The sequence below is a fragment of the Gorilla gorilla genome, chromosome 20, assembly GCF_029281585.2.
Source record: "Gorilla gorilla gorilla isolate KB3781 chromosome 20, NHGRI_mGorGor1-v2.1_pri, whole genome shotgun sequence".
In the NCBI taxonomy this organism is placed as follows: Eukaryota; Metazoa; Chordata; class Mammalia; order Primates; family Hominidae; genus Gorilla; species Gorilla gorilla.
Genome location: NC_073244.2, coordinates 17,922,164 through 17,949,362, shown reverse-complemented (window position 1 = coordinate 17,949,362; position 27,199 = coordinate 17,922,164). Strand labels below are relative to the sequence as shown.

General features: G+C 43.2%; 1 protein-coding gene across 3 annotated transcripts; it reads right to left on the bottom strand.

The window, feature by feature from the left end:
* On the bottom strand, window positions 1–27,199 carry LOC101128712 (zinc finger protein 69). 3 transcript variants are annotated; one of them, XM_055371752.2, is made up of 5 exons: window positions 26,961–27,177; window positions 10,938–11,064; window positions 10,671–10,731; window positions 9,745–9,983; window positions 1–1,148 (listed from the first exon to the last, which is right to left on the bottom strand). In XM_055371752.2, coding segments are annotated over exons 1-5 (492 nt in total). In that variant the 5' UTR covers window positions 27,024–27,177; the 3' UTR covers window positions 1–1,146. The 3 variants fall into 3 exon arrangements, with proteins under 3 accessions (XP_055227727.1, XP_055227726.1, XP_055227725.1); XM_055371751.2 differs by having other exon boundaries at window positions 1–9,983; window positions 26,961–27,199; XM_055371750.2 differs by having other exon boundaries at window positions 1–9,983; window positions 10,938–11,073; window positions 26,961–27,191.

Genomic DNA, 27,199 nt, shown 5'->3' with positions numbered 1-27,199 from the left:
TTGTATTTAGACAATTTACACAAATTTATTAGCCTCCTACGACTCAGTAAAGCAATTTGAAAAAATATAGCTTTATAAGGCATAAATGACTTTATGTTTTAACTAAGGTACTTTCTGGTAAACAGTGCCCATATATTTTAGGAAATATTTCAGTCTTTAGAGAATAAGTAAGGCAAAAACAGGTCCAGGAGTCTACAGATGACCTCCCCTCACCACAAGGCCAAGTCATTTTTTTTTTTTTGAAACGGAGTTTCGCTCTTGTTGCCCAGGCTGGAGTGAATGGTGTGACCTCGGCTCACTGCAACCTCTGCCTCCTATATTCAAGCAAGTCTCCTGTGTCAGCCTCCTGAATAGCTAGGATTACAGGAGCATGCCACCACACCCCGCTAATTTTTGTATTTTTAGTAGAGACGGGGTTTGATCATATTGGTCAGAATGGTCTCTAACTCCTGACCTCGGCCTCCCAAAGTGCTGGGATTACAGGCGTGAGCCACCATGCCCAGCCAATGCCAAGTCTTTTATTGTTGGAAAGACACGTGTCACATACCAGGCATATGAGACGATGCTCCTCAGTGACCATGATGAATCAGGACAAAAACAAGGGCATTTTGTAACTATATTTCTAAATGTGATAGAGGAAAACATATTTCAAATCATAAACATGACCAAAATTTTTCTCTTCTTACTAATGTGACTTGTAATTCTCATACATCTCACAGTCATTTATGGCTTTTGGTCATATTTATCACTATGGTATATTACACCCTTGCCGACAGCAGGTATGGTACTGCTGGCTTTTGGGAAGAAGGCACTCAGAGGTACATGAGATAACTGTTGGTATTATGACTGAATGAAAAATTAGGGTTGCGGCTGGGCATGATGGCTCATATCTGTAATCCAAGCATTTTGGGAGGCCGAGGCAGGCGAATCATGAGGTCTGGAGTTCAAGACCAGCCTGGCCAATATGGTGAAACCCTGTCTCTACTAAAAAATACAAAAAATTAGCCTGGCGTGGTGGTGCATGCCTGTAGTCCCAGCTACTCAGGAGGCTGAAGCAGGAGAATTGCTTGAACCCTGGAGGCAGAGGTTGCAGCAACCTGAGATCATGCCACTGCACTCCAGTCTGGGTGACAGAGTGAGATTTTTTTCTGGAAAAAAAAAAAGATAAGAAAAATTAGGGTTGAGATAAAATTTTAAGTACATAAGCATGAAAAGTAAAATTTCCAAAAAAAAAGATGCCTGGCATTTTATCCACATGGTTATACTGACTCACAATGTACAAATAATAACAATTTAACATATAAGGTTGATCTAATACATGACACCAATGGGATATTTTATTATAGCTTTTTTTTCTGAAACAGAGTCTCACTCTGTTGCCCAGACTGGAGTGCAGTGGCGCAATCTTGGCTCACTGCAAGCTCTGCCTCCTGGATTCACGCCATTCTCCTGCCTCAGCCTGCCGAGTAGCTGGGACTACAGGCACCCACCACCACGCCTGGCTAATTTTTTGTATTTTTAGTAGAGATGGGGTTTCACCATGTTAGCCAGGATGGTCTCGATCTCCTGACCTCGTGATCTGCCTTGGCCTCCCAAAGTGGTGGGATTACAGGCATGAGCCACGGCACCCGGCCTTACTATTATAGCTTCCTAATTATTTAAAAATAACATTTGTTAGTATACAGTTATTATAAACAGTTAATTGTTTACATTCATTATCTGTATTCAAAGAATCTTGTCAGGTCTGAATGCTTTCCCATACTGCTTACATTCATAGGGTTTCTCTCCATTGTGAGTCCTTCCATACATTTGAAGGTGTGAGGCTGATCTGAAGGCTTTCCCACATTGCTTACATTCATAGGGCTTCTCTCCAGTGTGAGTCCTTTCATGATATCGAAAGCAACTAGAAAAATGAAGGCTTTCCCACATGGCATACACTCATAGGGTTTCTCTCCCATGTGAGTCCTTTCATGATATTGAAAAGAAGTGGAAGAAATAAAGGCTTTCGCACATTGCTTACACTGATAGGGTTTCTCCCCCATGTGAGTCCTTTCACGATATTGAAAAGAAGTGGAAGAAATAAAGGCTTTCGCACATTGCTTACACTGATAGGGTTTCTCCCCAGTGTGAATTCTTTCATGATATTGAAAAGAACTGGAAGAAGTGAAAGCTTTGCCACATTGCTTGCCTTCGTAGGGTTTCCTTCCAATGTCTTTTCATGTCTATGAAAGGAAGCAGGCAAGCTGAATGCTTTTCTGCATTCTTTACATTCATAGGGTTTCTCTCCGTTGTGTGTTCTTGCATGTATTCAAAGGATCTTGGCAGGTATGAATGCTTTCCCACAATGCTTACATTCACAGAGCTTCTCTCTTCTGTGCATCCTTTCATGTATTTGCAAAGAAGAGAAATTATGGAACGCTTTCCCACATTTCTTACATTCACAGGGTTTCTCTCCAGTGTGTGTCCTTTCATGAATTCGAAAATTTTTGACAGATCTGAAGGCTTTCCCACATTGCTTACATTCATAGGGTTTCTCTCCAGTGTGAGTCCTACCATGTTTTCAAAGGTGTGAGGCAGATCTGAAGGCTTTTCCACATTGCTTACACTCATAGGGTTTCTCTCCAGTATGAGTCCTTTCATGATATGGAAAGGAAGTGAAAGAAACAAAGGCTTTACCACATTGCTTACACTCATAGGGTTTCTCTCCAGTGTAAGATTTTTCATGTATTTGAAATGACTTGGCAGTACAAAAGCCTTTCCCACATATCTTACATTTATAAGGTCTTTCTACAGAGTGCATTCTTTTTTTTATTATTATTATACTTTAAGTTTTAGGGTACATGTGCACAACGTGCAGGTTTGTTACATATGTATACACGTGCCATGTTGGTGTGCTGCACCCATTAACTTGTCATTCATATTAGGTATATCTCCTAATGCTATCCCTCTCCCCTCCCCCTACCCCATGACAGGCCCTGGTGTGTGATGTTTCCCTTCCTGTGTCCAAGTGTTCTCATTGTTCGATTCTCTCTTATGAGTGAGAATATGCAGTGTTGGTTTTCTGTCCTTGTTATAGTTTGCTCAGAATGATGGTTTCCAGCTTCATCCATGTCCCTACAAAGGACATGAACTCATCATTTTTTATGGCTGCATAGTATTCCATGGTGTATATGTGCCACATTTTCTTAATCTAGCCTATCATTGATGGACATTTGGGTTGGTTCCAAGTCTTTGCTATTGTGAATAGTGCCACAATAAACATACGTGTGCATGTGTCTTTATAGCAGCATGATTTATAATCCTTTGGGTATATACCCAGTAATGGGATGGCTGGGTCAAATGGTATTTCTAGGTCTAGATTCTTGAGGAATCACCACACTGACTTCCACAATGGTTGAACTAGTTTACAGTCCCACCAACAGTGTAAAAGTGTTCCTATTTCTCCACATCCTCTCCAGCACCTGTTGTTTCCTGACTTTTTAATGATTGCCATTCTAACTGGTGTGAGATGGTATCTCATTGTGGTTTTGATTTGCATTTCTCTGATGGCCAGTGATGATGAGCATTTTTTCATGTGTCTGTTGGCTGCATAAATGTCTTCTTTTGAGAAGTGTCTGTTCATATCCTTTGCCCACTTTTTGATGGGGTTGTTTGATTTTTTCTTGTAAATTTGTTTAAGTTCTTTGTAGATTCTGGATATTAGCCCTTTGTCAGATGGGTAGATTGTAAAAATTTTCTCCCATTCTGTAGGTTGCCTGTTCACTCTGATGGTAGTTTCTTTTGCTGTGCAGAAGCTCCTTAGTTTAATTAGATCCCATTTGTCAATTTTGGCATTTGTTGCCATTGCTTTTGGTGTTTTAATCATGAAGTCCTTGCCCATGCCTATGTCCTGAATGTTGCTGCCTAGGTTTTCTTCTAGGGTTTTTATGGTTTTAGGTCTAACATTTAAGTCTTTAATCCATCTGGAATTTAATTTTTGTATAAGGTGTAAGGAATGGATCCAGTTTCAGCTTTCTACATACGGCTAGCCAGTTTTCCCAGCACCATGTATTAAATAGGGAATCCTTTCTCCATTTCTTGTTTTTATCAGGTTTGTCAAAGATCAGATGGTTGTAGATGTGTGGTATTATTTCTGAGGGCTCTGTTCTGTTCCATTGGTCTATATCTCTGTTTGGTACCAGTACCATGCTGTTTTGGTTACTGTAGCCTTGTAGTATAGTTTGAAGTCAGGTAGCCTAATGCCTTGAGCTTTGTTCTTTTGGCTTAGGATTGTCTTGGCAATGTGGGCTCTTTTTTGGTTCCATATGAACTTTAAAGTAGTTTTTTCCAATTCTGTGAAGAAAGTCATCGGTAGCTTGATGGGGATGGCATGGAATCTACAAATTACCTTGGGCAGTATGGCCATTTTCATGATACTGATTCTTCCTATCCACGAGAATGGAATGTTCTTCCATTTGTTTGTGTCCTCTTTGATTTCGTTGAGCAGTGGTTTGTAGTTCTCTTTGAAGAGGTCCTTCACATCCCTTGTAAGTTGGATTCCTAGGTATTTTATTCTCTTTGAAGCAATTGTGAATGGGAGTTCACTCATGATTTGGCTCTCTGTTTGTCTGTTATTGGTGTATAGGAATGCTTGTGATTTTTGCACATTGATTTTGTATCCTGAGACTTTGCTGAAGTTGCTTATCAGCTTAAGGAGATTTTGGGCTGAGATGATAGGGTTTTCTAAATATACAATCATGTCATGTGCAAACAGGGACAATTTGACTTCCTCTTTTCCTACTTGAATACCCTTTATTTCTTTGTCCTTACTGATTGCCCTGGCCAGAACTTCCAACACTATGTTGAATAGGAGTGGTGAGAGAGGGCATCCCTGTCTTATGCCAGTTTTCAAAGGGAATGATTCCAGTTTTTGCCCATTCAGTATATGATATTGACTGTAGGTTTGCCATAAATAGCTCTTATTATTTTGAGATACATCCCATCAATACCCAGTTTATAGAGAGTTTTTAGCATAAAGGGCTGTGGAATTTTGTCAAAGGCCTTTTCTGCATCTATGCAGATAATCTTGTGGTTTTTGTCTTTGGTTCTGTTTATATGATGGATTACGTTTATTGCTTTGCATATGTTGAATCAGCCTTGCATCCCAGGGATGAAGCCAACTTGATCGTGGTGGATAAGCTTTTTGATGTGCTGCTGGATTCGGTTTGCCACTATTTTACCGAGGATTTTTGCATCGATGTTCATCAGGTATATTGGTCTAAAATTCTTTTTGTTGTGTCTCTGCCAGGCTTTGGTATCAGGATGTCGCTGGCCTCATAAAATGAGTTAGGGAGGATTCCCTCTTTTTCTATTGATTGGAATAGTTTCAGAAGAAATGGTACCAGCTCCTCTTTGTACCTCTGGTAGAATTCAGCTGTGAATCCATCTGGTCCTTGACTTTTTTTGGTTGGTAGTCTATTAATTATTGCCTCAATTTCAGAGCCTGTTATTGGTCTATTCAAGGATTCAACTTCTTCCTGGTTTAGTCTTGGGAGGGTGTATGTGTCCAGGAATTTATCCATTTCTTCTAGATTTTCTAGTTTATTTCCATAGAGGTATTTATAGTACTCTCTGATGGTAGTTTGTATTTCTGTGGGATTGGTGGTGATATCCCCTTTATCATTTTTTATTGCATCTATTTGATTCTTCTCTCTTCTTTATTAGTCTTGCTGGCAGTCTATCAATTTTGTTGATCTTTTCAAAAAAACAGCTCCTGGATTCACTGATTTTTTGAAGGGTTTTTTGTGTCTGTGTCTCCTTCAGTTCTGCTCTGATCTTAGTTATTTCTTGCCTTCTGCTAGCTTTTGAATGTGTTTGCTCTTGCTTCCCTAGTTCTTTTAATTGTGATGTTAGGGTGTCAATTGTACATCTTTCATGCTTTCTCTTGTGGGCATTTAGTGCTATAAATTTCCCTCTACAAACTGCTTTAAATGTGTCCCAGAGATTCTGGTATGTTGTGTCTTTGTTCTCATTGGTTTCAAAGAACATCTTTATTTCTGCCTTCATTTGTTATGTACTCAGTAGTCATTCAGGAGCAGGTTGTTCAGTTTCCATGTATTTGAGTGGTTTAGAGTGAGTTTCTTAATCCTGAGTTCTAGTTTGATTGCTCTGTGGTCTGAGAGATAGTTCGTTATAATTTCTGTTCTTTTACATTTGCTGAGGAGTGCTTTACTTCCAACTATGTGGTCAATTTTGGAATAAGTGTGATGTGGTGCTGAGAAGAATGTATATTCTGTTGATTTGGGGTGGAGAGTTCTGTAGATGTCTATTAGGTCCTCTTGGTGCAGAGCTGAGTTCAATTCCTGTATATCCTTGTTAACTTTCTGTCTCATTGATCTGTCTAATGCTGACAGTGGGATGTTAAAGTCTCCCATTATTATTGTGTGGGAGTCTAAGTCTCTTTGTAGGTCTCTAAGGACTTGCTTTATGAATCTTAGTGCTCCTGTATTGGGTGCATAAATATTTAGGATAGTTAGCTCTTCTTGTTGAATTGATCCCTTTACCATTATGTAATGGCCTTGTCTCTTTTGATCTTTGTTGGTTTAAAGTCTGTTTTATCAGAGACTAGGATTGCAACCCCTGCTTTTTTTGTTTGTTTTCCATTTGCTTGGTAGATCTTCCTCCATCCCTTTATTTTGAGCCTGTGTATGTCTCTGCACGTGAGATGGGTCTCCTGAATACAGCACACTGATGGGTCTTGATTCTTTATCCAATTTGCCAGTCTGTGTCTTTTAATTGGAGCATTAGCCCATTTACATTGAAGGTTAATATTGTTATGTGTGAATTTGATCCAGTCATTATGATGTTAACTGGTTATTTTGCTCGTTAGTTGATGCAGTTTCTTCCTAGCCTCGATGGTCTTTACAATTTGGCATGTTTTTGCAGTGGCTGCTACCGGTTGTTCCTTTCCATGTTTAGCGCTTCCTTCAGGAGCTATTTTAGGGCAGGCCTGGTGGTGACAAAATCTCTCAGCATTTGAATCTGTAAAGGATTTTATTTCTCCTTCACTTATGAAGCTTAGTATGGCTGGATATGAAATTCTGGGTTGAAAATTCTTTTCTTAAAGAATGTTGAATATTGGCCCCCACTCTCTTTTAGCTTGTAGAGTTTCTGCCGAGAGATCCGCTGTTAGTCTGACGGGCTTGCCTTTGTGGGTAACCCGACCTTTCTCTCTGGCTGCCCTTAACATTTTTTCCTTCATTTCAACTTTGGTGAATCTGACAATTATGTGTCTTGGAGTTGCTCCTCTCGAGGAGTATCTTTGTGGCGTTCTCTGTATTTCCTGAATTTGAATGTTGGTCTGCCTTGCTAGGTTGGGGAAGTTCTCCTGGATAATATCCTGAAGAGTGTTTCCCAACTTGGTTCCATCCCTGTCACTTTCAGGTACACCAATCAGACATAGATTTGGTCTTTTCACATAGTCCCATATTTCTTGGAGGCTTTTTCATTTCTTTTTACTCTTTTTTCTCTAAACTTCTCTTCTCACTTCATTTCATTCATTTGATCTTCAATTACTGATACCCCTTCTTCCACTTGATCGAATCAGCTACTGAAGCTTGTGCATGCATCACATAGTTCTCGTGCCATGGTTTTCAGCTCCATCGGGTCATTTAAGGTCTCCTCTACACTGTTTATTCTAGTTAGTCATTTTGTCTAATCTTTTTTCAAGGTTTTTAGCTTCTTTGTGATGGGTTCGAACATCCTCCTTTAGCTTGGAGAAGTTTGTTATTACCGATCATCTGAAGCCTTCTTCTCTCAGCTCGTCAAAGTCAAAGTCCAGCTTTGTTCCATTGCTGGCGAGGAGCTGCGTTCCTTTGGAGGAGAAGAGGCGCTCTGATGTTTAGAATTTTCAGCTTTTCTGCTCTGGTTTCTCCCCATCTTTGTGGTTTTATCTACTTTTGGTCTTTGATGATGGTGATGTACAGATGGGTTTTGGTGTGGTTGTCCTTTCTGTTTGTTAGTTTTCCTTCTAACAGTCAGGACCCTCAGCTGAAGTCTGTTGGATTTTGCTTGAGGTCCACTCCAGACCCTGTTTGCCTGGGTATCACCAGCAGGGGCTGCAGAACAGCAAACATTGCAGAACGGCAAATGTTGCTGCCTGATCCTTCCTCTGGAAGCTTCGCCACAGAGGGGCACACAGCCGTATGAGGTGTCAGTTGGCCCCTACTGGGAAGTGCCTCCCAGTTAGGCTACTTGGAGATCAGGGACCCACTTGAGGAGGCAGACTGTCCATTCTTAGATCTCAAACTCCATGCTGGGTGAACTGCTACTCTCTTCAAAGCTGTCAGACAGGGATATTTAAGTCTGCAGAAGTTTCTGCTGCCTTTTGTTCAGCTATCCAGAGTGCATTCTTATGTGTGCTTGTGTCCTTTACTGAATTCGAAGGTTCTGGGCAGACCTGAAGGGTTTCCCACATTCTTTACATTCATGGTTTCTCTTGATTGTGTGTCCTACCATGCATTCAAAGGTGTGAGGCAGATCTGAAGTCTTTCCCTCATTGCTTACACTCATAGGGTTTATCTTCAGGGTGAGTCCTACCATGCATTCGAAGGACTGAAGCAGCTCTGAAGGCTTTCCCACATTGCTTGCATTTATAGGGTTTCTCTCCAGTGTGAGTCCTTTCATGGTATCGAAAGGAACTGGAACTACTGAAGGCTTCACCACATTGCTTGCATTCATAGAGTTTCTCTCCAGTGTGAGTTTTTTCATGTCTTTGCAATGATTTGGGACAATAAAAGCCTTTCCCACATAGCTTACATTTATAAGGTCTTTCTCCAGAGTGTATTCTTATGTGTGTTTGTGTCCTTTCATGACTTTGAAGGTTCTTCATAGATCTGAAGGCTTTCCCACATTCCTGACATTCATAGGGCTTCTCTCCAGTGTGAGTCCTACCATGCAATTGAAGGTGTGAGGAAGATCTGAAGGCCTTCCCACATTGCTTACACTCATAGGGTTTCTCTCCAGTGTGAATCCTTTCATGATAACGAAGGGAACTGGAATGAATGAAGGCTTTACCACATTGCTTGCATTTATAGGGTTTCTCTCCACTGTGAGTTTTTTCATGTCTTTGAAATGAATTGGCAGAACAAAAGCCTTTCCCACATATCTTACATTCATAAGGTCTTTCTCCAGAGTGCATTCTTATGTGTGTTTGAAAACTTGTAAGAGAGGATAATGCTTTCCCACACTGCTTACATTCATAGGGTTTTTTCCTAGAGTGGATCCTTTCATGTATACGAACATACTGGGGACACGTGAATGCTTTTCCACATTCCTTACATTGATAAGCCTTCTCTCCCGTGTGAATCCTTTCATGTCTACGATAGCATCTGGGACTATGAAATAGTTTCCCACATTCCTGACATTCATAAGGCTTTTCTCCAGTGTGAGTTCTTTCGTGTATTCGAAGGGTAGCAGAATAACTAAAGGATTTACCACATTGTTTACATTCATATGGTTTCTCTCCAGTGTGAGTTCTTTCATGGATAAGATATAAACTAAGACAATGGAAGGCTTTCCCACAAAATTTACATTTATAAGGTCCATCCCCACTGTGCATTACCATGTGTCTTTGAATGCTTGAATGGGAAATAAAGGTTTTTCCACATACTTTACAAGCATTGGGTTTCTCTCCAGTGTGATTCCTTTCTTGTGTTCTAAAGGAGGGGCGGTATCTGAAGGCTTTTTTAGGTTGTTGACACTTACATGGCTTCGGTCCATATTCCTGATACTCATAGGCCTTGTGTCCAGTGTCACCTCTGATGTTCATATTAAAAGATGAGTTACCTAGGCCAACTTCTCCACACACAAAGCTTTCACATGATTTTACTTCAGGAGAAGCTTTCTTCTCCTGGAAGTTCAGTCTGTCATCTGGAACCGGGGTAAAAGTTTCTCCACAATGACTGTCTTCTTTAATTTCATTGACTTTTTCTTCTATGAGACTCCTGTCAAAAATGAGAAACACATTACAAAGGGTTTGTTTATAAGTACTTCTATATTAATCAACAAGTATTGCACTTGCATTTTTAACACTCTCCATCAAAGTGTAGGCTTTCTGCCCTGTCAGAATTGTTTGAAGGTGACTGGACAACACATTCTACAAGGTAACCCAGCCATAACTATTATTTAAAAAACTGTTTATATGGGGCTTCTTAATACTCTTCCCATGTAAACTATTTTACAAATACTAAATACTCTGTGTCATTTTTCTTTTATTTAGGGGTCTTGTCCTGTTGCCCACACTGGAGTGCAGTCATATCATCATAGCTTACTGCAGCCTTTACTGGCTCAAGTGATCCTCCTGCCTCAGCCTCCTGAGTAGCTGGGACTACAGACCACAATGCCCAGCTAATTTTTTGCTGTTGTTGATATGTGGTCTCGTTATATTGCCCAGGCTGTTCTTGAACTGCTGGCCTCAAGCTATCCTCCTATCTCCACTTCTCAAAGGATTGGGATTACAGGAGTGAGCCCACAGCCTAGGTCACATTTACATATATGTTTTTTGATCAAATATTCTAAAAATAAATGAATTTGATCCTGGACTTAGTTCTTTGTTTTACTTATTTTTAATATATTGTCATATTCTAAGATTCTCTAGAGAGACACTGCTTTGTCTTGTAAGTACAAATTACCTGAAGTTTCTCCTGGGGTTTTGGTACTCATATTCAATGTTCTGGTCTTTCCAACTTTTTCCTAAAATACAGACACAGAAAAATAGTACTGAGGCAGTATAAAATTGTGAAAAAATTATTAGATTCTATGCCCATGATTTACTGCAGCCATACCTCATTTATTCATCAAAGTATTTCCTGTCTATGTTCTAAATCACTCAACAGCATTGATGAGCTAGAAACACTGGTTCACTAATGGACTGAGGGAAGGAATATTGTCATCCTTACCTATAGAGGTCAGGTTCCTGAAAGTTTCCAGCATCACTTCCCTGTAGAGTTTCCTCTGGGAAATATCCAGCAAAGCCCACTCCTCCTGGGTGAAGTTCACAGCCACATCATCAAAGGCCACGGGGTCCTGAAACATCTCACATGTGTAGAGGAGGATGGGTGAGAGTGACAGCACTGGGGGCCTAGACTCTATTCTCAAGAAGTTCTCAGGATGCCATGGACTCCAAGGGTTATCAGATCCCTTTCTCCCTGTGTATACTTACTTTCCTCCATAAAGCAATTTTTTTTTTTTTTTGAGACAGATTTTCACTCTTATTGCCCAGGCTGGAGTGCAATGGCGTGATCTCGGCTCACTGCTGAGGTTCTACCACTTCTTCTTCCTCAGCCTGAGTAGCTAAGATTACAGGCATGTGCCACCATGCCTGGTTAATGTTGTATTTTTAGTAGAGACAGAGTTTCTCCACGTTGGTCAGGCTGCTGACCTCAGGTGATCCGCCTGCCTCAGCCTCCCAAAGTGCTGGGATTACAGGCGTGAGCCACCAGGCCTGGCCAGCAGTTGTTTTTTTTTTCAAGACAGCATCTCATTCTGTTACCCAGGCTGGAGTGTAGTGGCACCATCGTGGCTCACTACAACCTCTTACTCCTGGGTTCATGCAATTCTCATGCCTCAGCCTCCTGAGTAGTTGAGACCACAGGCATGTGCCACCACACCTGGCTAGTTCATAAAGCAATTGTGATGCTAGAACTGAACAAGGGCTAAAGCCACAGCAGGATAGGAAATGTATTTACCGAACCCAGGGAGAAAAGCGGGTTGCCTGGGCTGTCCCTAATGTCTCTTTGGACTGTGGGTCTTTGGACTGTAGCACCTGTCATGATAGAGTCCTGTGAATTAATATGCAGAAAAAAGTTAACATTAGCAGTCCTGAGGCTGTGTATCCTTGAAAATGCCTATTCCCAAAGTGTAATCTTTGATGATATTGTCAGAGGAAGCATGTAGGTAGCAAAGAGCAGGAAGGGGAGCCCCTGGGAAATCCCACACCCCCAGGGACCACCCAAATCAGGCATGCTAGATATAAGCAGAGAGGAGGGGAATCACTTAGGTAGAAAGAAACTTCCACTATGATGCCCAGGAATCATTCATTCTGCAGTTATCCTGTCAGAATGTAGCTAGATAGATGCTGACAGGGCAAAGGGGACATTCCTAAAAAATACCTGGCACTGTATGTGCTCAAGAGGGCAAACAAGAAACTCTTAAGAGATACCCAGGTGTCATAAGCACAGATTTAACCACTATACGACCTTCCTGAGGTGGCAGTAATGAGCAATGCAGCCACCCACATATCCATCGATGGCTAAATGGAAAAACAAAATGTGGTAAGCATATACATAAAATGGGATATTATTTACTCTTAGAAAATGACATCTTAGCCGGGCATGGTGGCTGACACCTGTAATCCCAGCACTTTGGAATACTGAGGCGGGCAGATCACCTGAGGGACAGAGTTTGAGATCAGCCTGACCAGCACGGAGAAACCCCATCTCTACTAAAAATACAAAATTACCCAGGCATGGCGGCACATGCCTGTAAACCTAGCTACTCAGGAGGCTGAGGCAGGAGAATTGCTTGAACTCGGGAGGCAGGAGGTTGCGGTGAGCCAAGATAGCACCATTGCACTCCAGCCTGGGCAACAAGAGTGAAACTCCGATTCAAAAAAAAAAAAAAAAAAGAAAATAACATCTTGGCCTATACTACAACATGCATGAAACCTCAGGATAATTGAAAAAAGCAAAATACAATAGAATTCATCTTAGAGAACTTATGTAGATCTGTCAAACTATCTCAACTGTACATGTAAAATTTCTTAAGCTGATAAGTTTTACATTTTGTTTTAAGATAAGTAATGATAACAAATCATGGTAGCAGCCAGGCATGGTGGCTCATGCCTGTAATCCCAGCACTTTGGGAGGTTAAGGTGGGCGGATCACTTGAGGTCGGCAGTTTGAGACCACTCTGGCCAACATGGTGGAACTCCATCTCTAAAAAAACACAAAAATTAGGCAGGCATGGTGGCACGTGCCTATAGTCACAGTTACTTGAAAGGCTGACATGGGAGAATCACTTGAACCTGGGAGGTGGAGGTTGCAGTGAGCCGAGATCGCGCCACTGCACTCCAGCCAGGGCAACAGAGTGAGACTCTTAAAACAAACAAACAAAACACCATAAGAATGTCCTAATAGAGGCAGAAAAGGCATCTGACAAGCCTTAACCAATTTATGCCTAGTGTTCCATTTTTGGAACGCTAAGCATGTGGGAATTGTTTATATCCTACTGCTTAAGGTCATGGCCAAAGTCTGATTTTTCACACGTTGGCAATTCAAAAAAGTGCAACCTCCAGCATAAATAAGTTAATATCTCCTGATGATTTAAAATGCTCAATAAATTAAATATAAAAGAGAAGATTCCATAAGATGACAAGAAAGGCACTAGGAACATAGAAAAATCTACTATAAATACAAGTATTAAAAATGCAAACCCAGAGGCCAAGGCAGACAGATCATTTGAGCCCCTCAGTTCAAGACCAGCCTGGGCAACATAAGAAGACCCCGTCTCCATAATAAAGTAAAAAATTAGGCATGGTGGCACAAAACAAATGGTATTGAAACACCTGAATTAGCAAATGCAAAGAAATGAATTAGACACAGAACTGCACCTTTTACAAAACTACTTCCTAATGAATCGTTTACTTAAATGGAAAATGCGAAACTCACAACTTCTAGAATATAACACTGAGAAAACCAAGACGACCTTGGATTTGGCAATAAGGTTTCACACACAACACAAAAAGCATGATCTGTGAATGAGAAAATCGATAAATTGGACTTCATTCAAAACAAAAATGTTTTGGAAAAGACTTTGTTAAAAGAAGAAAAAGACAGGCGGCAGACAGGGACAAAATATTTGCAAGACACCTATCTGATCAAGGATTGGTACCCAAAAGGTATAAAGAACTCCTAAAATTCTATAAGAAAAAAACCAACCAATCAAAAAATAAGCAAAAGGCCGGTTGCGGTGGTTCATGCCTTAATCCCAGCACTTTGGGAGGCAGAGACGGGTGGATCACCGAAGTCAGGAGTTTGAGACCAGCCTGACTAACATGGTGAAACCCCATCTCTAGTAAAAATACAAAAATTAGCTGTGCCTGGTGGCGTGAGCCTGTAATCCCAGCTACTCAGGAGGCTGAGGCAGGAGAATCGCTGGAACTCAGGAGACAGAGGTTGCAGTGAGCCGAGATCACGCCACTGCCCTCCAGCCTGGGTGACAGAGCCAGACTCAGTCTCAAAAAAAAAAAAAAGCCCAATCTTTCCAAGTATACCTCCCCCTAAAGAATGTAATTATGGCAAACAAACATATGACAGGATGCTCTACATTACATGTTATTAAAGAGCAAATGAAAACAGGCTGGGTGCAGTGGCTCATGCCTGTAATCCAGCCCTTTGGGAAGCTGAGGCGGGTGGATCACCTGAGGTCAAAAGTTTGAGACCAGCCTGGCCAACATGGTGAAACCCTGTCTCTACTAATAATACGAACAGCAGCCATGCGTGGCGGCATACACCTGTAATCCCAGTTAATCGGGAGTCTGAGTCAGGAGAATCGCTTAAACCCGGGTGGCAGAGGCTGCAGTGAGCTCAATCACACCATTGTACTCCAGTCTGGGCAACAAGAACGAAACTCCATCTCCAAAGAAAAAAAAAGGAAAACAAAAATAAAGCACCAGCAAATACCTGGTGGAGTAGCTAAAATCCAAAACACTGACACTTCCAAATGCTGGAGACAGTGAACTCTCCCTCACTAGGGATGTGAATGGAAAATTCTACAACCAATTTGGAAGACAGTCTGCGGAGCTCTGAAGAAAATAGGCATGGTCTTACTGATTCAGTAGTCTCATTCCTACATATTGACTCAAATGAACTGAAAACTGATGTCCACACAAAAGTCCTCCCACAAATGTTTTTAGCAGCCTTACTCATAACTGCCAAAAACTAGAATCAAACAAGGTGAGTCTTAAAAAAAAAAAAATAGATAAGGTCTCACACTGTATCTACCAGGCTGTTCTCTAACTTCTGGCCTTAAGCAATCTCACCTCAGTCTCCCGTGTGCTGGGAACTCAGGGATGAGGCATCACACCAGGCTCAAGATGAGTCTTTCAGTAGATGAATAAAGAAACAAATTGTGGTAACATCTGTACAATGGAATGTTACTCAGTGATGAAAGAAAATGAGTGGCCGGACATGGTGGCTCACAAATGGAATCCAGGCATTTGGGAAGCTGAGGCGGGAGGATCACCTGAGCTGGGTAGTTTGAGACCCTGTCTCTCACAAAACAAAAATCTTTAGATAAAGAAAGAAAAATAAAAAATAAGTGAGTTGTCAAGCAACAAAGGTATCGAGAGACCTTCAATGCATATTTTTACATGAAAGAAGAAAGTCTGAAATGGCCACTTACAGCATCATTCCAAATATGTGATATTCTGGAAAATGCAAAACCGAGGCAGGAACATCATCATTTGTTGCCAGGGATAAATAGGGGTGGCAAAAGAGGGAGGGGAGAGATAGAATTAGGAGGAGCACAGGGGATTTTGAGGGCAGTGAAACGCTTCTGTATAAGACTGTGATGGTGGATACATGACACATGTAGTTGTCTTAAACCACAGAACACAAAGAGTGAAGCCTAATGTAAAAGATAGACTTTAGGTAATAATAACATTGGCTTCTCCAATTTTCATCATGTTCACATGTAATATATTCTTGCATAAGTTGTAGGATACACTACACAAAGTCAATATGGTTTTTTTGGTTTAAAACAATTTTTTTTTTTGAAACAGGGTCTTGCTATGTTGCCTAGGCTGGCCTCCAACTCCTGAGTCCAAGCTATCCTCCTGCTTTGGCCTCCCTAAATGGTAGGATTACAGGTATGAGGCTCAGCACCTGGCCAGTCAAGATGTTTAAAATAGGGGGAACTATGCTGGGCGCGGTGGCTCACCCCTGTAATCCCAGCACTTTGGAAGGCTGAGGTGGGTGAATTATGAGGTCAGGAGTTCGAGAGCAGCCTGGTCAATATGGTGAAACCCTCTCTCTACTAAAAATACAAAAATTAGTTGGGTGTGGTGGTGTGTGCCTGTATTCCCAGCTACTCCGGAGGCTGAGGCAGAAGAATTGCTAGAACCCAGGAGGCGGAGGTTGCTGTGAGCTGAGATCATGCCACTGCCCTCCAGCCTGGGCAACAGAGCAAGATTCTGTCTCAAAAAAAAAAAAAAAAAAAAAAAGCCCGGAGGAACTATGAGCCTGGAAGAAAAATGCTGGAACTCTGTGGATTATCTGCTCAATGTTTTGGGGAAACAACCACTGTTCTAAATAATAAAATCCATTAAATAAGAAAGTGAATTAACTATCATTCCATATAAGGTTCATAACTGAGTTAAAATCCAATATGAAATATCACATATTGGTTTTTATTTGCATGAAAAACATGCAAAAATAAAACATACTGATGAGGATGCATACCCAGGTTGTGAAAATATAAAAAAAAGTAAGGCAGTTATCTTATTCCCAATACTGGCTCCATCATTATTTGGATTAATTGTGCAATTCTTTTATGTATTTTGTGCATATGTAATATTTTTAGTAAGATTCTAGAATGCACACTTTATACAGAAATAACTATCAGTGAATTTTAATTATCAGCAACAATCTGCTAAATATAATTTTTAAAAGAGCAAACTCTATTGAAACTAATTTTTTTCTTTTTTTTCTTTTCTTTTTTTTTTTTTTTTGAGATGGAGTCTCGCTCTCTCACCCAGGCTGGAGTGCAGTGGCGCCATCTTGGCTCACTGCAACCTCCGCCTCCCGGGTTCATGCCATTCTCCTGCCTCGGCCTCCTGAGTAGCTGGGACTACAGGCGCCCGCCACCACGCCTGGCTAATTTTTTATATTTTTAGTAGAGGCGGGGATTCACCATGTTAGCCAGGATGGTCTCGATCTCCTGACCTTGTGATCCACCCGCTTCGGCCTCCCAGAGTGCTGGGATTAGAGACGTGAGCTACCGCACCTGCCTCTTTTCTTTTTTTTTTTTTTCAAACAGGGTCTCATTCTGTTGCCCAGGCTGGAGTGTAGTGTTGCAATCATAGCTCACTGCAGCCTCGAACTCTTAGGCTCAACAGATCCTTCTACCTCAGCCTCCTGAGTAGCTGGGACTACAGGCACACATCACAGTGACGAGGTAATTTTTTGTATAGGCAAAGTTTGCCATGTTGCCGACGCTGGAATAATCTCTTTATTTTTATTTTTATTTTTTTGAGATGGAGTTTCACTCTTGTTGCCCAGGCTGGAGTGCAATGGCGCGATCTTGGCTCACTGCAACCTTGGCCTCCCAGGTTCAAGTGATTCTCCTGCCTCAGCCTCCCAAGTAGCTGGGATTACAGGCATGTGCCACCAGGCCTGGCTAATTTTGTATTTTTAGTAGAGACAAGGTTTTTCCATGTTCATCAGGCTGGTCTTGAACTCCTGACCTCAGGTGATCCACCCACCTCGGCCTCCCAAATATTGGGATTACAGGCATGAGCCACCATGCCCAGCCACTAATTTCTGTTAAAACTAATTTTCTTGAAGTCCAAAAAAGTCTCAGGAAGGATATAAAATGATTATTATGCAAAAAGTCTACACTGAAAAACATCAATATAAAATGAAATAAATGAAAAAATGTCATGTGTCCTTAAAAGGAGATTAAATAGCACTATGATATAACGTTTCTGAAATATGACTACAGTTATATTTTAGTCCATGAAATTTACAAGGCAGTTTGTTTTTTTCACTAAAATTAAGAAAAAACTACTTCTAAAAACTGAAATACAAGACAATGACTAAGAATAGCCAAGATGCTCTATAGAGTATGGTTGGGGGGGTGTTACAGCATGAATATTTGCATCACTCCAAAAAAATCACACATTAATAACCTAGCCCCCAATATAGTATTAGAAGTTGACATCTCTGAAAAGTAATTAGGATTAGATGACAGCGTAAGAGTCGATCCTTTCTGAATGAGATTAGTGCTCTTATAAGAAGACACAGGAGAGCCGGCTTCCTCTCTTTTCTGTCACGTGAAGAAACACAAGAAGACGACCATCGCAAAACAGGAAGCGGGCCCTTACCAGACACTAGATCTTCCAGCTCCCTGAACATGGATTTCACAACCTCAAGAACTGCCAGAAAGAAATGTTTATCCCTTAAGTCACCCAGTCTATGGTAATTTGATATAGCAGCCCAAGATGACTAAGATAGACAGGCAATATACCCACCAAACACCACAGCTTTGAACGTTATACTAATTAAGAGAAAATGGTATTATCAGAGAGATGGAAAGATAGACCAATGGAAAACAGCAAATTGTGAAACCAGGGCATCTTTTTTTTTTTTTTTTTTTTTTTTTAATGGAGTTTCGCTCTTGTTTCCCAGGCTGGAGAGCAATGGTGTGATCTCGGCTCACTGCAACCTCCATTTCCCAGGTTCTCGTGATTCTCCTGTTTCAGCCTCCTGAGTAGCTGGGATTACAGCCATGTACCACCACGCTTGGCTAATTTTGTACTTTTAGTAGTGACGGGGTTTCACCATATTGGTCAGGCTGATCTTGAACTCCTGACCTCGGGTGTTCCACCCGCCTCAGCCTCCCAAAGTGCTGGGATTACAGGTGTCAGCCACCATGCCCAGTCTGGGCATCTGTTTAAGGTAATGTGAAACCATGAAAAACCAGGTATTGCCAGCCAATGATACAAGTGGTGAACACTTAACAGAAAAAGCAGCGACAAATGGTTATCTACAGGAGAATAATCAATCCACTACCCATCATCTCCATATACAATAATTTAATTAATTCTAGAGTTGCCTCTTATACTGAGTTCTTATAGTTATATGTTACCTTAGCAGCATTTTCTTCATGGATTTAACTTTCTCATAACGGAAAAAAACTTTATTCAAACTTAACAGTTTCTAGTTCTCCACCTCCTCCCATTTCCTCCATGTGGTCAGCTCACATATATTTCTTACACGATTGCATTCTGGTGACCACCTCCCTGTGGGACAGCTAGATATAACCAATTTGACTTGTACCACTGACCCTTACACACCACATGGATGGCACAGACCACCTCTTAATCACAGTGCGACTTCACAGAACTAGTGCCTGCTTGCTCTAAATCCACCAGAAACAACTCCCTGAGCGACGTCTCCTTGTTCAATTCCCTGGACCCTGAGAAACGCTTTGGCCCACAGGTCCCTGTCTGTCTTGCTCCCCACCTGCTGGTTGAATGTGCATCCTGGATGTTCCCCCCACTCTGTGTTGCTCTGCAGCTGTGCTGCTCTCATCTCCTGGGATTGTGAGCCATGCACTGTATGTCATGGGCTTTGTTGAGTTGCCTCTTCTGTGTCTTACCTGATCTATGCAATCATTCTTGGATTTGGCTCTAGTGAAAAATGCAACGTAAAGTTAATTTGAAACACTCAAGCTGCAATCTATGAACAATTCTTTACAAGGGACAAGCCCACAGAGGGGCAATACTGGCTGGAACACAGTGATGTCTGACTCATGTGTCAGCACAGGTCACCCTATCACATGAGACATCTCTCCACCCCCATCCTGCTCACCGAAGCGCTCATGACTACTTTCCACCAACAGCACACTATGCCCCCCTGTGAACCTCAATTTCATATTCTGATTTGCAGGCTACTGGTCCACCCAGTTGGGGTGGGCTTTCCTTGTCTTTTGGGGTTTTGTCTTCCTTCACAGTTGACACAATCCAGAGGACAGGAATCATTTCTCCTTTCCCTCAGTAGCACCATCCAACTGGCTGACCAGCCATGTGTCTCCAACTTACGAAAACTGGGACTGGGAAAGAAAAGCTGAGCATCTCGAGGGGTTGGCTATCTAGATGCAGAGTATACTAGGAGTCTCCTTCCATCACAAGGCATTCAGCTGCTCTCTTGGGAGTCCCCATTCTCCTACCTCAGTCTGTCCCCTGGGAGGAGTGACTCAGGGGCTGATACTCACTAGACCCTCCAAGAGACATGGCAGCTGTGGGAATATTAGGTCACCCCAATTCTACCACCCAGGACCACGAAAACATAGGAGAGTGTGCTGAAGACACAATACCCTTTGAAGTTTCCAAAGGGGAGCCTCAACCAAAAGACAATCTGATAAGATCTCTGTTTTTAGGCCAGGTGGGGTATCTCACGCCTGTAATCCCAGCACTTTGGGAGACCAAGGTGGGTGGATCACGAGGTCAGGAGATAGAGACCATCCTGGCTAACATGGTGAAACCCTGTCTCTACTAAAAGGCTCCTGTAGTCCCAGCTACTAGGGAGTCTGAGGCAGGAGAATGGCGTGAACCCGGGAGGCGGAGCTTGCAGTGAGCCGAGGTCGTGCCACTGCACTCCAGCCTGGGCGACTGAGCAAGACTCTGTCTCAAAAAAAAAAAAGATCTCTGTTTTTAGGATAGATGAAAGGAGGAGATGCATACAAATTTTCACACGGGAGTGTCTGGTGGTGATTCTCTGAACATTTCACACGAGAGGAAAGGAGAAGCGCTCAATGACTATTTCCCACCAACACTGCATTGTGTCCCCTATGTACCCCCATGTATATCTTGCTTTGCGGCTATTGCTCCACTATGTTGGAGTGGCTTTTCCTTGTCTTTTGGGATATTTCTCCCTTCACAGTTGAGACAATCCAGAGGACAGGAATCATTTCTCTTTTTCCTCAATAGCAACATCCGATTGGCTGACTGTCTATGTGTCTCCAATTAATGGAAACTGGAGTTGGGAGAGAGAAGTTGAGCACCCCAAGAATTGGTTATGTAGATGAAGAGTATACCAGGCATCTCCTCCACCATAAGGCATTCAGCTGCTCCCTCAGGAGGCCCCACTCCCCTAGGCACTAATACCCATGAGACCCTCCAGGAGACATGGCAGTTGTGGGCATCTTGAGTCAGCCCCGGGCAGTTCTAAAACCCAAAACCAGGAAAAGATAGGAGGGTGTACTGAAGACACATCACCCTGTAATGTTTCCAGAAAGGAACCTCATCCCAAAGACATCTTGATAAGGTGTCTGTGTCTAGGAAAGAAAAGGAGGAGAGGCAGAAAGGATTTTTTTGGGAAAATGTCTAGTGGTTATTCTCTGCTTTCCTCTCATGTGAAATGTTCAGAAACAGATTTCACTGCAAGCCCTTGAAGAGTTAGGCTGTGGTATGAGGGTGGAGGATTTGAGGCCCTGCATCCCATATATTTGGAAAATGCCAGGGGAAAACAGTCTCCCTGGAGATTGTGGAAAAATTTAAATAAAAAACAATGAGGCCGAACTGTATGCAGTGTCCGAAGGTCCTACTTAAAGACCCTGAAAGCAAATTGAAATTCAATTCTTCAAAATTATTAATTTATAGGGAAACAAAATTTATGCTTAATCAGGCAGAATCCACCGATTAACCTCTGATTACATAACTAGAAAATTTCTACCTAAGTCAGGCCAGGAAAGCTGGCTTATACCTGTAATCCCACCACTTTAGGAGGCCAAGGTGGGTGGACCACTTGAGGACAGGAGTTGGAGACCAGCCTGGCCAACGTGGTAAAACCCTGTGTTTACTAAAAATACAAAAATTAGCCATGTGTGGTGGCACATGCATGTAATCCCAGCTACTTGGGAGGCTGAAGCAGGAGAATTACTTGAACCCAGGAGGCAAAGGCTGCAGTGAACTGAGATGAGGTCACTGCACTCCAACCTGGGCCACAGAGTGAGACCCTGTCTCAAAACAAACAAACAAACAAACAAACAAAACAACAAAGTAATTCAAATATTTAAGCTGGTGGATCTCTGTCTTGAAGCAATGCGATCATGGGGTTGAGTCACATGACACACAGCTTTCACATAGCCAGCTGGAACTCTCCTTTCCCTGATTACAGATTCGCCTTCTTTCTTACCTATAGTGTTTTGTAAAATGTTGTAAATGACTGAAGGGAAACAGGAAAGACCCTTTCCCTCTTCACTTTTTAAAAATTTATTTAATATGATTTTTCACAATTGAGATGGCATCTCACTTATGTTGCCCAGGCTGGTCTTGAACTCCTGAGATCAAGCCATCCACCTGCCTCAGCCTCCCAAAGTGCTGGGGTTACAGGTGTGAGCCATCCCACTGGGCCCCTCTTCACTACTGATCTCTGTAGTAGACTAACTTCCCTCTTAACTTTCTCACACAAAGACTTCATGGTTATCACATTATCTTCAGCTGGAATGTTAAATTCACTCTTTTAAATTGAAAAGGAAATAAAAACCAGCTAGAAAGAAAAGAAAACAAGCGCTGGGGGAAAAAAGCAAACCATAACAAATTAAGTTGTTAGCCAGGTGCACTGGCTAACGTCTGTGATCGCAGCACTTTTGGAGGCCAAGGAAGCAGGACTGTTTGAGGCCAGGAGCTAGAGACCAGCCTAGGCAACGTATCAAGATGTCACCTGCATACAAAAAAAAAAAAAAAAAAAAAAAAATCAGCCAGGCGTGCTGGTGGGTGACTGTACTCTCAGCTACTTGGGAGGCTGAGGTGCTTGAGCCAGGGAGGTCAAGGCTGCAGCAAGCCATGATCGCACCACTGCTCCAGCCTGGGCCACAGAACAAGACATTAGCTCAAAGAAAAAAATTAAATTAAATTGTTGTACCTCATACATCAGCCTTCTATGGAAAATGCAATCCTATTATATTTATTTGCCGTTTCCCTATACAAGTGTTAGGGAAGCAGGTGCCTAGGGGAGCCAGGGTAACACCAATTTAAGTTCAGCTCCATCTTGACACTAACAAGAAACACTCCTTGCCAGTCACAACCCATGATCATAAAGTTTCCCATGAAGAAAACAGCCTGAAGATGCCTGCAAGTATCCTTACACTCCCACAACGACAGAATGTCCTGATGTCCCAATACCTATAACAATATGTGCTTTCAAGATAATTATAGTTGTTTTAATGCACTTGGGTGCTAAAATGTAAAGGATAGTTTTCTTTAAATCAACAGAGTAATAAATTTTGTGATGCTGTCAGCCCACATGCAGGTAGGCACAGCTTAGTTTAGTCTTTACATAGACAAGATCCCTACATAAGAAACACTTAGTACATTCCTCCACTTGCTTTATGAGGATGCCCTACTCTGTAACAGAGAATCACTCTCTTCCTTCCTTCCTTCCTTTCTTTTTCTTCCTTCCTTCCTCCTTCCTTCCCTCCCTCCCTTCCTTTCTTTTCTTTTTTTTTTTTAATAGAGACAGGGTCTCACTGCATTGGCCAGCTGGGTCTTGAACTCTTGCCTCCCGAGTACATGGAACTACAAGTGCAAGCCACCACACCCGGCTAATTTTTGTTATTTTTGGAAAAGATGGGGTTTCCCTATGTTGCCCAGGCTGGTCTCGAACTGCTGACTAGAAGTGATCCTCCTGCCTCGGCCTCCCAATGTGCTTAGAAAACAGATGTAAGCCATCATGCTGGCCCAGAGTAGCTTTCAACAAACTCCCTTCTCACTGCACTTTGTGACTCGTCTTGAATTCTTTCCTGTGTGAGATCCAAGAACTCTCTTGGGGTCTGATCAGGACCTCTTTTCCTGGTAATATAAGAAAGAACTTAACTTCTAATTTTAGAGTACTGAGTCCATTTCTCTGGAGTCTGTTTTTTTTCCTGAATGGGCCATTGCTATCTTTCTGCTTGAATAAACTCTTCAAACTGAAATCTGAACCTTTGAATTATTTCGGGCTGGCAAGTCCAAATAAGGCGACTGCATCTCTGCAACCAATCAAGCATTTATCTGGTTTGTCTCCTCATGTACCTTATAAAAGCCGAGCCTTCAACCTATAAACTAAAAATAAAAATATATCTTCTGGCCTGGCGAGGTGGCTCACATCTGGAATCTCAGCACTTTGGGAGGCCAAGGCGGGTAGGTAACTTGAGGTCAGGAGTTCGAGAACAGCCTGGCCAACATGGTGAAACCCCATCTCTACTAAAAACACAAAAATTAGGCAGGCGTGGTGGTGCATGTGGGGAAAAGAAAGAGAGATCAGATTGTTACTGTGTCTATGTAGAAAAGGAAGACATAAGAAACTCCATTTTGGTATGTACTAACAAAAATTGTTCTTCTTTGAGATGCTGTTAATCTGTAACTTTAGCCCCAACCCTGTGCTCACAGAAACCTGTGCTGTAGGCTCACGCCTGTAATCCCAGCACTTTGGGAGGCCGAGGTGGGCGGATCACGAGGTCAGGAGATCGAGACCACGGTGAAACCCCATCTCTACTAAAAATACAAAAAAATTAGCCGGGCGCAGTGGCGGGCGCCTGTAGTCCCAGCTACTCGGGAGGCTGAGGCAGGAGAATAGTGTGAACCCGGGAGGCGGAGCTTGCAGTGAGCCGAGATCGCGCCACTGCACTCCAGCCTGGGCGACAGAGCGAGACTCCGTCTCAAAAAAGAAAAAAAAAAAAAAAAGAAACCTGTGCTGTATTGAATCAAGGTTTAATGGATTTAGGGCTGTGCAGGATGTGCCTTGTTAACAATATGTTTGTAGGCAGTATGCTTGGTAAAAGTCATCGCCATTCTCCATTCTCGGTTAACCAGGGGCACAGTGCACTGCGGAAAGCCGCAGGGACCTCTGCCCAACAAAGCCTGGGTATTGTCCAAGGTATTCCCACACTGAGACAGCCTGAGATCCGGCCTCGTGGGAAAGGAAAGACCTTACCATCCCCCAGCCTGACACCCCTAAAGGGTCTGTGCTGAGGCGGAATAGTGAAAGAGGGAGGCTTCTTTGCAGTTGAGATAAGAGGAAGGCTTCCGTCTCCTGCTCGTTCCGGGGAATGGAATGTCTCGGTGTAAAGCCGACCATTCATTCTATTCTGAAATAGGAGAAAACCGCCCTGTGGGAGGCGAGATATGCTGGCAGCAATACTGCTCTGTTATTCTTTGCTACACTGAGATATTTGCATAAAGTGAAACATAAATCTGGCCTACCTGCACATCCAGGCACAGTACCTTTCCTTGAATTTATTCATGATACAGGTTCCTTTGCTCACATGATTCCCTGCTGACCTTCTCCCCACCATCACCCTGTTGTCCTGCCACACTCCCCTCGCCAAGACAGTAAAAATAGTGATCAATAAATACTGAGGGAACTCAGAGACCAGCACCGGTGCAGGTCCTCGCATGCTGAGCGCCGGTCCCCTGGGCCCACTGTTCTTTCCCTATACTTTCTCTCTGTGTCTTATTTCTTTTCTCAGTCTCTTGTCTCTACCTGATGAGAAATACCCACAGGGGTGGAGGGGCAGGCCCCCTTCAGGTGCGTGCCTGTAATCCCAGCTACTCGGGAGGCTGAGGCTAGAGAATCGCTTGAATCCGGAAGGTGGAGGTTGCAGTGAGCCGAGATTGAGCCATTGCACTCCAGCCTGAGTGACAGAAGGAGACTCTGTTTCAAATAAAAACAAAAACAAAGTACCTTCCCAGGTAAGTGAAGTGACCGGCTCTTGGCCAAGGGAACCCCCAAAAAGCCCTGAAAATTGAGTGCCTGTGTATGACAGGATGGGAGGTGAGACAGGCCTCCTTATACCCTCTCCCTTTAGGAGTTTAGATGTAGCAACTGACGCACATTCATGTAAAAATAGATATCATCAGAATGGAAAAACAGACTCCTTGTGGCAAGAAGATACTAACTTACAAACAAGACCTAAGGCCACGCAAGGCAAAGGTAAAGTTATGCCTTAGAATTCATAAAATCTCGAGAAACAGGTCTGTTTTTTGGCTGGGATGGAATCAAGTGGCAGATAACAGACCCCCTTCCTTCAGCATTCCTTCCTACCTCCTCCAAACTTTAGACAAAGCTTCACACTCTCAACCAACTGCCACCTACAGAATCCCTCAACCACCTGTGCCTTCTAACCCCTCTTCCACAGGTCCCGCCCTTTCTGTTTTTTGTTTTTGTTTTTGTTTTGAGACAGAGTCTCACTCTGTCGCTGAGGCTGGAGTGCAGTGGCACTGTGTGGGCTCACTGCAACCTCCGTCTCCTGGATTCAAGTAATTCTCTTGTCTCAGCCTCCCGAGTAGCTGGGATTACAGGCGTCCACCATCACGCCCGGCTAGTTTCTTTTTTATATTTTTAGTAGAGACAGGGTTTCACCATGTTGGCCAGGCTGGTCTTGAACTCCTGACCTAAGGTGATCCGCCCGCCTTGGCCTCCCAAAGTGCTGGAATTACAGGCGTGAGCCACCGTGCCCGGCCAGGTCCCTCCCTTTCTGCCTAAGGAACTTACACCTTCCAGGCACTAATTCATGATTTTCCCTGCAATTCCTGTCTCTCTAAAATGAATAAAAACCAAACTGTCTTGAGCCGCCTCGGGACCACTTACTCCAGGCTTCTTGGGGTTGTTTTTCCCTCGGCCAAGGTCTCTCCTATTCGGCTCCGAATAAACTTCTTTATTTTACATAGTTTGGCTTTTTCCGTTGACAAACCACAAGCCAGGACTGGGTGTGTCTCATTCGTGAATCGCTGTTTGCTCAAATGAACTCTTTGTTAACGTTCCTCAGTTTAATTTTTAACAGGAGAAAAAGTGGACACTGGGGCCCCACACCGCTGCTCCTCCCACGCACGAACCCCACACTGGAGTCGGGATCACCCACATGACCCTCCCGTGGCCCCCGCACAATCTGGGTAGACGCGTGGCTGCGGGCGCGGACCTGCCCAGAGAGGGCTCTGGAACCGCAGTCGCCGCGCAGAGACGGGACAGGACGCCTGGTGTCCCGGCTACCGGCCCAGCCCCACCGAGCAGTCGAGAGGACCGAGGGCCGAGCGGCTCCAGGAGGACTCGGTCCCAGATCCCAAAGTCGCCCGCAGGAAAACCAGGGTCTCGCCACAGTCGGTTCCGGTCGGTCCAGGCAGCCCCTCCCCCGTCTCACGACACCCGGCCCCAGACACGCACCATTTCCTGGCTTTCAGATGTCCCGGGGTCCTCTCTACACCTCCTGTGACTACAGCAGGGCATAGCGTAGGTGACAGAGTGACAGAAGCCTGGATAGAGGAACCAGGTCCCTCTCGGGGCTGGAAAGACCGGATCCCAGCCGCAGCCCGCGCAGGGACAAAAGTGAGGGAAGGAATGCGACCCCCTCAGTGTCTGGAGGAACACTGGGCAGGGACCCGCCACAGTGCCTCTGATTGGAT